The sequence below is a fragment of the Magallana gigas genome, chromosome 3, assembly GCF_963853765.1.
Source record: "Magallana gigas chromosome 3, xbMagGiga1.1, whole genome shotgun sequence".
In the NCBI taxonomy this organism is placed as follows: Eukaryota; Metazoa; Mollusca; class Bivalvia; order Ostreida; family Ostreidae; genus Magallana; species Magallana gigas.
The window spans coordinates 58,794,669-58,807,321 of record NC_088855.1 but is presented as its reverse complement, the minus strand read 5'-3'; the positions used below and the strand labels follow the sequence as shown (position 1 = coordinate 58,807,321).

Here is a 12,653-nt window from a genome sequence, read left to right as displayed (position 1 = left end):
AAAGAAGGAACACGATGTAGACATGATGTCGACTCGATGTTGGTCAACTTTGCGATATCGACAATGTCGACGATGTTAACAGAATATAGGAGGTACGATGTAGACACGTTGTCTACACGATGTCGATAAACATTGCGATGTCGACGATGTAAACAAGTAATACGACGTATGATGTAGACACGGAGTCTACACGATGTTGATCAACACTGCAATGTCAACTGTCAGAAAAGAAGGCACACGATGTATACACAATATCGACTCGATGTCGATCAACATTGCGATATTGACAATGTAAACAGGATAGAAGAGGTACGATGTACCCACGATGTTGACCCGATATCGATCAGCATTGCGATGTCAACGATGTCGACGATGTAAACAGGAAACAAGACACACGATGTGGACACATGGTCGACTCGATGTTGGTCAACATTGCGATATCGAAAATGTACACAGGATATAAATGGTACGTTGCAAATGCAAATTTAATAGTTATGTTAATATGATGTTAACTCGATATTGGCCAACATTGCGATGTCGACAATATTGATAAAACATCGTGCATTGGACATACCTCTCATTATTTCATTAAATGATATAAAAAATAAACCAATTTACACTAAAAACCATATTCAGAACTACGAATAACTTATATTGTTTTTAATAGAACATTCTCTTAAAAATTCATGTTCAAATATTAGTGAAACATTGAAACCTTTAAGAATAATTTTATGATCAATTTTACTCCAAATGACATGGGCTTTATCTGTTTACAAGTGTTTATGAATATCACTGCTAACGATAAAGACCTCCTGGTTGCTATTGTAAATTAAAACTTAATAGATCTATTTTAGATCAAGAAACATAAACACTTTTTATATTCGTTTACAAGTGTTCATAAATTTTCACTTTAGTTATAATTGCATCCTGATTGTTATAAAAAGATATATATATATATACATATATATATATATATATATATATATATATATATATATATATATATATATATATATATATATATATATATATATATATATATATATATATATATATATATATATGTATATGTGTATAAAAGTGAGAGAAGCTGAGATTTGGGGTCATTCCTGTTTGAGCAGTGGAAGGAAAAGGTAACGGAAATTTTATATTGAACTTCTGGACCCACACAATTTGATCAGTGGCCCGAATAGAGCCGAAGCTGTTCTATTGTGTGGTATTGTATATTAAGGGTGTTTGTAAACCACACTACTGACAGTTTGTCAGGGAAGATAGCAAGTGCCAGGGTTAGGGGCCCGTAGAGCCGACCTGTCCTTGGAACTTGCCTATCTAATAGTTAAGCAGAAGTTAGGTTTTCCTACTTCATTGCCAATCATTTGTTATTCTTGATTCATCCTTGATTATACACAAAGTAGGGACATTTTGATATTGAATATAAATCTAATCAGTAATTAGAAAAATTGTATGCCTTTTAATTTTACATTGACAAGCAAAGAAGCGAGTGAACTCATTTACACATTACATTTACAAGATATATTATGAAAAATATCTGACTTGCGTTTTGTCTTAAATCAAACTGAAATGAAGATATTTATGAACATAATACCAATCTTCTATTATACGTTCAGTATGGTGGCATAGATCGTGCTTCTCCTTTCTTTCTGTAACAGATATATGTACTTGTTGAATATACTGAGTATAATGGTTCGAAGGCCACTTTCAATATTACCAAGTACTTTGTTTTAAACACACCAGCTGTTCTCTCTTTGGTCTATTTAATGTAATTCTTTTTCATTTTGTTCTTGCGGTATTACGATATCTCCATACATTTGATCGTTTTGTTGTACACCTTGTACAGGTGATCTGTTTGGACACAGTACACTAGTGTATGCTGCTGTCGTCATGTTTCCAACTGAAAATAAATCCAAAGTATCGATGTTATATCGTGCATTGCATTCAAACAGCCAAATAAACATACAGATGGACAGACGTACATACAGACAAACAAGCAAAAGATAGACCAAAAAAGTGTTATACCATTTGTTCTATCACTTCTATTTTGTATGGCATCGTATCTTGTCCTCGCTCCTCTATGCAATCTGAAATGTTTTATCCAAAATATTCAGTTATGTTAAACGACCTGTCCAATTATTGTCAACCGAAATACAGATGTACTGATTACGTTTTCTATAAAGATGAACTTAAACAATCACAGTAAATTATTGTGTATGCATTGCGATCAGAATCAATCGTACCTGTAGGCCATTCTTAAAAGTACGCCAACCAAAACAACAATGATGAATGCTGATAAAGACAATGTAAGATGTACAAACAATCCCAAATTCCCTCTTTCTAACTCTTTACCTGAAAAATATATCTTCATCGTCACATTATTCAAAGTTCGCTGGTGGGTTTGTTTGTTTGTTTTGGGGGTGTTTTTTTTATTTATTTATTTTTTGTATTTCCCTTTTTAATAACAAAGTAAAGATTGTTAACAGTACGTAATAAATGCGATAGTTTATTTTTAAGGATTTTTAGATGAACGGGAGTCAGGACTCAACACATAGTAGATTAGAGAATACATTGGTATACAAAAAAATAGTAAAATATTTATTGAAAAGTTTTTGAGCTTAAAACCTGAAGCTCGACATATAGAGGATATCTATATTGTATGATTTTATATTTGCTTTATCCAACGAGTTGTAATGGTGTATATATTTGCGAGACTTGCCAAGCGAATATAACCATTTAAACGAGTTGGATAAAGCAAATATAAAATCACACAATTAAACATTTTCTATTTATCTCATACTATTTGATTTATATTATGAAGCTTTTGAGTCAGCCCCTTATATGACCCGAATTGATTTTTTTTCAAAGATTTAAACAATGATGCAATGTTGTGAAATGCAGTTATTGTGACCTTGCGCAATACAATTAAGTACGTCATTTCGGAGATAAATCAAACTGAAATAACCTTGAAATAATTTTTTATCTCTGAATAAATTTTTTTCGAGCTTACTCTTTTTTAATTAAATGGAAATACTGATCAGAAGACTTGAATAATCAAGTTTTTTGACGTACAAAAATTTGCGAAAGTTCGTTGGTTTGAATTTACTCGAATGAGGAACAGTTGTTGATGTTTTATAAAACAAGCACTAGCCTAATGATTTTAAGTTGAAAATATAGACTAAGGATGTTTACTGAACAGTGGTTGTGAAATAAAAGTGTTGGGAGACATTATTCCGGTAAGTTCTTGTATAAAAACACAACCAAAGTGTCCTGTTTTCATCAAGTCGTCAGGAGTGAACTCATTGATGGCTAACGTGATTTTCAGTTTTATAAACAACACAGTTTTGTGTTTTGCTTCATGTTTGTTACAAGTATTTGAATCTTTGACAAAATCCATCTTTAATCCATTTTTTATAGTAGATATAGTGATGTGGAAAATATTTCAAAATTTGGCACTGAGCGTCATAGCCAGGGTCTATGTCATAAATAGTTCGAACCGGAAGTATTCGATAAAGCATTACCCGTTTGATAAAACAACTTTTAGGTTTTATCACAGGGGTAATATACACCACATTTCTGAGATGAATAAAATAGGATATCAAATTTTATATACAAGGATTATCAATGCATTCACATTGACGTTAAATTGATAAGTAAGTGGCTGTGCACCTGTTGCAGTTGTTGAACATCCCGAAACTACGTCACACAGGTTGATATTGCAAGCACATTTTTTGATACATTCCCTCCCATAGTGTCCAGTAGGACAGGTTTGGTTTGCAATCGGTACCGAATCGTCCGACACAGACTTTAAGAGAGAACAAAATCTTCAGTAAACCTTGAAGTGAAATTTGCTTTTAACTCAGACACAAACGATTTTCTGAAATTAAAGATTAAATGAATACACGCAACGACACTTGCTTTTACATTGCTTCATATCACCATCGTATATATAGCCCGTGCAGCATGTTGGAATGGTTCTGAAAGAAATGATGATTCTTGCTCGTTATGATGACATTCATGGTGTTACCTTTTGTAACATAATAAAATGAAACAAAATTAAGTGAACGTACCCGTTGTTGTCACAAACGCCATCCTCCTGTATTTCAGCAAAACAAAAACTAATTCCAGAAAACATTGCAATCAAATGCAGTACTGCATATGTTGGATTCATTTTGGAAAAGAAGGAAGAAAAGTTTAATCTGGATCCTTTGTATCATGTTCTTTTGAACTTTGAGAGCTAAAAGCTTCAAATGGAATGAAGTGTCATCTGTTTTCAACAACTGAAGTTAATTATTGATGTTGAAATTTTGTCAATTTTGTTCAGATTTGTAAAATGGGTAAAGTTTGTGGAAAGATATGTTATTTTCTTATACATGTACTATATATTGGAAACGACTTTATATTCAAAATACGTATCTATCAACTATAGGGAAGAATAAACAACACTTTAGCCTCAAAGTTCTAAATTACAGTCATACTTGGGATTTATGACCTAATGATTGTTAACACGATATTAAGAATTATAACTTATAACTCAATATTTGACATTTAAATGATTTAGAAATAAAAACACATATTAACAATTTATCATTCTAGCCTTTAAAACTTGAAAAAGAAACTTAAAATACTATAATCGTTTATAGGTCCCTTTGATAATGTTTTCATTTTTTGAATGCATGCCAATATATATGTACACGTTCCCATGCAGATAAATCTGTTTCTGTTGTCGACGTCACTGCTGAACAGAAACCATTTGTTCCAGTAAGAGTATTTTAATTAGTAGGAAACGTGCAAAGGTTTCTAAGGACTTTAAACTAGGAAAAACTACCATATTGACAAATTTAGCTTTAACATCCGATCTTAATAGTGTTGACAGGGATGGGACACACAAACATCGATGACATCTATTTCTTCTATGATCAATAATATTTATCGTTTCGTTGTCTGAACCAGAACTATTTGACATACTGGTCTGTGGCCCATATCACTGTGTCCTCTGAGTATTACGTCATGGTTGATGACGTGAATAAATCCCCAGGGGTCGCCTTCGTCGGTGTCTCTCTGGTGGGCGGGGCTCTACTGGATGTGGCCGCTTTGACAATATGTACCACGTCTGATCGAAAAAGATAATTTATAATATAAAGGTAATTTATAATATAATTTTAAATTTAATATAAGGTCTTTATAATATGTAATGCTAGTATTAAAAGGCAAGGTTATGGTGTAAGTCATACGCATGTCAAATTACAAAAATATCAAATCGTCTTTTGAAAAAATTATGGTAACGCATCCCTCTAACATTCTAGATGAAAAACTGTTACATTTGACCCCAAATTGTCCTCTTTGAAGCGTCTGCTGTGTTTGTGTTCAAGGCTACACTGTAGCAAATAATTAACTTCCTCATTTTGTTTCTGTTGGCTAATAAACAAGTTAATAATAACTTGTGGTTAGAAAGTGTTTAAAAACAAAAACCGTAAGCCTTAAGATTTATTTTGTTAAAAGATAAAAAAAAATCTCAACTTCGGTTTGACTGACAGTCCAAATGTGTAATCAGTGTTTGATGTACTGATTGGAAAGCAGCGATTTTGGTTATACTGGAAACTTCCTAGCATGTTATTGTCACAGCTCGTATTTAATCTAAATAGAATGAATCTAAAATGATTTTAATCTGTTTTTTCTCACGACGTTTTAATATTCAAAATAAATGTCTTCACATTATCTGATATTAACCGTATTTTTATAGATTAAATGATGAAAATCGAGACAACATACCGCATACAATGGAGCGCAGTCGTGACAACACCGAGGGATTCAATACAGAAATTGTGTGTATTAAATTGTGTTAATTGTCTATATATATTCCTTGTTTTTGTCAACACAAAATGTTTGTATAATGATCTATTTAATTCCTATTTAATTCCTGTAACATTGGAGGAATATATCTTATGCTGTCATTTCTTACAGGAAAATGTCTACTCTTATGTCGGAAATGGCCCGGATGTTCTTCCCCAGCAACCAGTGGCGCCCTCTGTTTTAAGTGAGTTCGACTACGCTATCGACAAGAGTCTCGGTATGAACCTAGACAAACCTAGCGGTCATAGGGAGGACGATCTTATTTTACAGGAAAATCGTTATGAAAATTCTTTTGCTGTACATCAGGATGGCTTCCTTCCTGATAAAGAGTATTACCAAAATCTGCGTTCTATTGCCAATGCAGCAGACAAACCCAGCAAAGAGAACGAATATGATGCCAATTCAAACCGATGTTCATCTAATGGACCGATAAACAAAGACAACGAAAAGGACATTTACAATCAGCTGAACCACGGGAATCAGCAGGCTGTTGTGATGGAGACACGTGACCCCTCCTACAGCCACCTACAACCACTGGGTACATGCACGGTTCCAAGATCCCTGTCCGTACCCCAGGCAGAATACATATACCAAAACCAGCCTGAGCTCTTGGAGGATAGGATTAAAATGGTCTGGATTTAAGCGTATTTCTCGGTTTTCGTCATGTATAAGACACCGTGTTTGGCTATCATGTCTGTATTAATAGCGACATTGTTAGACCATTAGATGCAGAGTGGTGAAATATGTAGATAACAAACGAAGTTTCCATTTTATCAGTGTTACATTCTTATACATATACATGTACATGCATATATACCTAACAAAGCTACCAATCTCAGCAGTCAGTTTTAATGCCAAGAACGCCTCAGCTAAAGAGTTTCTTTGCACGATTAATTTTCCATAGAGAAAGGTCTCTGAATATAGATAATAGGAAAATTTTAATTGTAAAGTTAAAGAATTGAAATCTTCAAAACTAAATAAAGGTTTATGATGAAAGAAATACTACCTAATTAAAGTAGATCTAATGAGTAGTTTGTTGACCACCCAGCCTTCCTTATCATTGAATGTTTTATAACCATTGATATCAAGAAAGGATATACATTTACTATTTGTCCATTCTGAATAAATCTCGGTAATTTATCAATATATGTGTTTGTTTGAATATGCCATCAAAATTATTGCATTGTAATTCTACAATATATATCAAGTAACCATCAACTTGAAATAATAGACATTCCTTTTAATTCAGGATGGAAACAAAACGCTAATAATCGGAAGGACACATTTAGTTTAAATAAAAAAGCTTCAGTTGAAAGATAAAAACTTTGTAAACAGTTATTCAAGAAAGCGCACCAACAACAATTATAGGAAAACTCTTTATTTTAAACCTTGATTAAATATTATACACAAGCTCGAGTATATTTGAAAAGTTTCAAGAAAATTTACCGTCTAGGTTTTGTTGGGGGCCATATCAAAATACTGATACATTTTCAATAATGATTCAGAGGATTTGTCAATTTTCGCACTTCGAAGCAGATTTTAAAAATGCTTTGATAGAGATTTTCTCAAATTGTAATATTTCATATGTAATATCAATTTTTACCTTATATGTAAAAAAAAATATCAAATTCTACCATCTGATTTATAACGTTCTTTTTAATAATTGTTTTCTCAAAATATCAATATATTATCAATAATATCAATATCAATATGCACCATATTTTGCTATGATTCATTTGGAGTATTACAATTATAAATTGGTATGGTTGAATTATTCAAAAATACAGAACAATTACCCTGATATTTGCAATGGGTAACCTTTTTACTTTTATTATTTTTTTCTAATATTGTACATTTACTAATCTTCATATTACCATAACGTCATGAAAGCACAATATCAGTGTCACCTATCAAACAACGGAAAATTGTTTGAAAAATAAAAATTTTCCTAACAAATCTTAATATTTTTAACTATATTTTGATTATAGTGTTCAATTCATAAATGGTAGCGAAACATTTATTTAAAAGGATAAGTACCATGTATTATACTATATTGCGCAAAAACATGCGCAATGAAAACAAAAAGTCAGCCACCTCAACATCAATATCTATAATGTTACAGTGACAGCTATTGGAAAGCACAACTAGAAATGTTTTGTAGTAAACATATTCTTTGTTAAATCTAAGAGAAACTTTAGTTGTGTCATCCGGTTTATAACAGACATCCTGTTCAGACTTATTCTTTGGTAGTTTATGGGAACAGTTTGCCTCAGTTTATTTCCGAGTACTCTGTTTGGTCTATTTGTTCCACGACCCGAACTGGTGTAGTTCTGGGGTGTATCACATCGATATAGATCGATGACGAGGCGCAAGTACTGCGATCTACAACACAAAAAATCGATCTCTGAAATTGTAATGCTTAAAATCTGTTGTACACTGTCAAAAAGAGAGAGAGAGAGAGAGAGACTGTACCATGAATTAAGCTGTCTTTTGTGCTGACAACGGGGATTCTGGTCTCGTTTTTTCTTGACGTAGTACTTAGCTATTGCTACACTTTTACTCTTGAATAATTTCATTAGCATATTAATTTTATGAAATATGTAACAAACTAGAAAACTAGTTACATAACACTATCTGAAACACGATTGTGTCCTAGTTTCAGAGCCTGTTAATGATATTTACCGTATATATCAAATACATGTATCAGGTTTTGATATGTTCAACAAGCCTCACAGAGAAAGCAATCCTATTAGATTTGAGGATCACCACTTATTTCCAGGCCTAGGGTTTTCAATTATTCAATCAATATTAGAATACACTGCTTGAAATCACGTAGTATATTTATGTTTTATGTGTTGGTTGGTGAAGACATTAACAGTTTTCCGATTACAAGATTTCTTCACTACATGTGCACACTCGTCTGATTAATATTCTAAACGCGACAAAAACTCATGCAATTGCCCTCGACAAAAGGAAAAAATAGAACAAAATTTAAAAAAAAAGGTAAGCATTAAACAAAAACATTGCTTGCCTGATGTAGCCTTTAAACATCCTGTCACTTCGTCGCACACAGTAGAATTACAATTACAAGTTTCATTACACCGTCGTCCATAATATCCGAGAGGACAACTTTGGATACAGTTGTAACCGAACCTTCCAATACAAGCTGCATCACGGCATGTAACAATAAACACATCAAAGTTATGGTTACAGTTCATAGAGGTATCAAATGTAATGCTTCGTTACAAATAATTCTCAGCTAAGCTCTACATTCAAATACTTCATTTTACTAAAACAAGAGTTCCCCATACTGACCTACACATTGCTGCAATGTGTCATCGTACATATAGCTCGTGCAACATTTTGGAATAACTCTGAAATTTCAAAGTGAATCAATGATTACTGTAATTTATAATGATAAATATAACTTTGTTTACATAGAGTAATAGAAATTAATATATAAAATGGTGGCCCATCTGGTAATAGTAGGACAGTATATGAGTACATACGTGTTATTGCTACAGATCCCATCGTTAGCATAGTTATTCCCCAAAAGGACGGAAATCAAAAACAGTTTCATGTATTCTGAATTCATTTCTGAAGAAATAAAATGTACGTTTTTCTTGTATCATTTTATAGTATTAAAATTGACTTTTAAACTTTTTTGTATTTGATAGTCTAAAATCTAAAATCGAAGTTTAATAATCCCGTTTTACTTTCCTGAGATCGAAATTAAGCATGAAGTCTACGAAGTACTTTTTTAATGCGATTATCTATGCTTAATGAGTTAAGTTGACTATTTCATATTCTTCTGAAGACTTGAAATACTACACGAACTATGAGGAACCATTAACGATTTTGCAATAACATCCTGTTGAATAATATGAATATTCAAACTTTGCACATCATAACTCTTGATTACAATTACACTTTAGAGAAGTGTCAATCACAACTCGCAAATTTCAATGTGTTGACTTTAGACTTATATATCTTTAAAACATCTTCCTTTTAAAATTGAATTATAGTGTATGATTAGAGTTTCTGAGTAGACAGAAGTAAGCATTTTGATTAAATATTTGATTATAAATTCCAAAGATGATATATTGACACTCCAGTTTGATTGTTCATGTTTGCGTATGTCAATTCAACGTTGTACGTTTATTCTGTATTATAGCTTTAATAGGTGAGATGTTAAACATATAACGAAGATAAATAGTGAATCGCATATTGAATCTTACTATACACAAATGCAGTTGAAAAACCATTAGACGATACTATCAAATCTTTGTCGCCAAGTAATAAGTTCTGAGAATAATTAGCAAAATATAATGTAATCTGGTTTGATTCAGTGTTCAGTAAAACAATAGTTTAGAAATACTAAGATTCAACACTTCCTCGAGATGTTCGCATTAACTGGTTGGTGGCGTCATCAAATTCTGTGAACCATATTAATCGAATCACGGTAAAAGAAATTTTTGATACATTTGGCAGCTTGAATAAATATTAAATGTTTATCTATATATCACGACTATTAGCGGACACAGTTGATAACATTGTAAAACAGTACCTAAGGGTATATGAAAGGATACAAATTTTGAAATTTAGTGATGAACATTTTTTTAAGAGCTTCTACAATAGATTACATGTAGCCAAAGTTAAACCACGAAAAGAACAACCCACTTTACGTTATAAGAACTCTTAAACCGAACCAAAAACAACAAAAACAAAACAACAACATATCATCATCGAAATTAGCAATTTCTATTACTTACTTAGAGCAGTAATTGATTTACTTGATCGAACCTCCGCCCCATTTTTCTATGTTGAATTATTATCAAACTTTTCCGTTCTATGTAATAATAAATGTTTCGAACTTACAAACTTAAAAAAAAACAGTGGGGGGGGGGGCTAGACTCATCATCAGACATCTAATCTTGACAACCAAAAAAAAAACCCTAATTCCCAGAATCCTGAAAATCGTAATCCGTGGGGTGGGGGGGGGTGTATACCTATAACTCAAAAAAAGAACCTTACTTACCAAAAAAATTCCCAAAATCATAAAAGAAATTTCTAATCCGGGGAGGGGGAGGCTATTAGTGTAATTTCCAATTTACAAGATCATTATCAATATTTCAGAGAGAGAGAGAGAGAGAGAGAGAGAGAGAGAGAGAGGTTCTCAATGAGTGTTATTTTCTCATATAATTCAGTTTGATCTGGAATGCAAAATTCAAATCATGTACTCAAAGAAAAAAGATAATGTATCTGCTTTCCAATAAAACAGTGTCTAACAAACAGGAAAAAATAAAAAGAGAGAAATATTTTTTTAAATATCTGATTAAAAGTCCGATTTGTAAATACAGTATCTGCGTAAAAAAGTACATATATTTCAAAGCTTTAATGTACGAAATGTCATACTGACCTTATCTTCTTTAATACAGTAGTTTCGTTTCAGGAGAGAAACATTCAATATTCAAGGGAACACAATCATTTTTATGTATTTCAGATTATCAGCGTAAATAATCAAACAGAGTTATGCTAAAATTTGGCATATTTTTATTATTTTCTGGATTATTTTTTACGACTTAAAATTAGTCAGGCGCTGTCATATGACCTAATATAAGACCGTAAATTGACGAAATACTTAGATCTTGCTACACCTTGACTTTTGAATAATTTCACAAGCATATTAGTTTTATGAAATATCTAACAAACCAGGAACAAAGAAAAAAATTATAACACTATCCGAGAAACGACTGTGTCCTAATTCGATCTTTAGTTGATAGTCTTAGACCTTGATGATTTTTACTGTATATATCATATATCGAGTATTTACGGAGAAAGCAATGCTCTCCGATTCGATGACCACCACTTATTTCTTGGGGGTTTTTATTTTAATTATTCAAACAATATAAGAATACACTGCTTGAAATCACATATTATAGACATTGTTTTATGAGTTGGTTGATGAAGAAATTGACAGTTTGCTGATTCAATTCAAGTTTTCATCAGTACTCTGTGTGCACACTCGTCTGATTAATATTATAAACGCGAAACAAAAACATGCAATTGCTCTCGATAAAGAATAAGGCAGGTTTTAAATAAGCTAAGTATTACATTTTAAAAATCGTTTACCTGATGCAACTTTTAAACATCCTGTCACTTTTTCCTTACACCGTCGTCCATAATATCCGAGGGGGCATTCCCAACTACAGCTGTCACCGAACCTTCCAATACAAGCTGCATCACGGCAATTAACAATAAACACATAAATTAATGTTACAGCTTATATATGTATTAGATGTTATGCTTCGTTACAAATATTTTCTCAACTAAGCTCAACATTTAAATATTTCATAAATCAAAACATAAATTTCCATCCTAACCTACACATTCCTGCAATGTGTCATCGAACAGATAACTTGTACAACATGTTGGAATAACTCTGAAATATTAAAGTGCATCAATGATTACAGTAATTTATGATTTTAAATATAACTTTGTTTACATATGGTATTTGATAATAGCATATGCTATGATGCTTTATCTGGTAATTGTAAGCAGCTGGTTTATAAAGAAAATGTAATCATATCAGTGCATACGTGTTATTGTCACAGATCCCATCGTCAGCATACTGTAAATTCCTAATTAAACACGAGGAATTAATATCCGCGTAATATCGCGAGAAGCACCCTTCGGGAATTTTAAAATCTCGCCATAATTTTCTGAGAGTTGAAAACTATAATAAATAAGGAGAAAAGTTCAACGTTCGCGATTTTATATTCTCGCGA

At 32.2% G+C, this 12,653-nt stretch overlaps 1 protein-coding gene and 2 long non-coding RNA genes across 3 annotated transcripts; 1 reads left to right on the top strand and 2 right to left on the bottom strand.

Annotated features, from left to right (window-relative positions):
- Window positions 1–1,345: 1,345 nt before the first annotated feature.
- On the bottom strand, window positions 1,346–3,816 carry LOC117692938 (uncharacterized). Its single transcript, XR_010711622.1, has 4 exons — window positions 3,682–3,816; window positions 2,256–2,364; window positions 2,038–2,099; window positions 1,346–1,912 (listed from the first exon to the last, which is right to left on the bottom strand). It is a non-coding gene; the product is annotated as an uncharacterized lncRNA (long non-coding RNA).
- Window positions 3,817–5,194: 1,378 nt separating this feature from the next.
- LOC136273410 (uncharacterized) lies at window positions 5,195–7,009 on the top strand. Its single transcript, XM_066077818.1, has 2 exons — window positions 5,195–5,837; window positions 5,977–7,009. The coding sequence occupies exons 1-2, from the start codon at window positions 5,793–5,795 to the stop codon at window positions 6,505–6,507; spliced, it is 576 nt and encodes a 191-aa protein (XP_065933890.1). The 5' UTR covers window positions 5,195–5,792; the 3' UTR covers window positions 6,508–7,009.
- Window positions 7,010–8,931: 1,922 nt separating this feature from the next.
- LOC136273749 (uncharacterized) lies at window positions 8,932–9,549 on the bottom strand. The gene is made up of 3 exons (XR_010711984.1): window positions 9,375–9,549; window positions 9,181–9,239; window positions 8,932–9,031 (listed from the first exon to the last, which is right to left on the bottom strand). It is a non-coding gene; the product is annotated as an uncharacterized lncRNA (long non-coding RNA).
- Window positions 9,550–12,653: the final 3,104 nt, after the last annotated feature.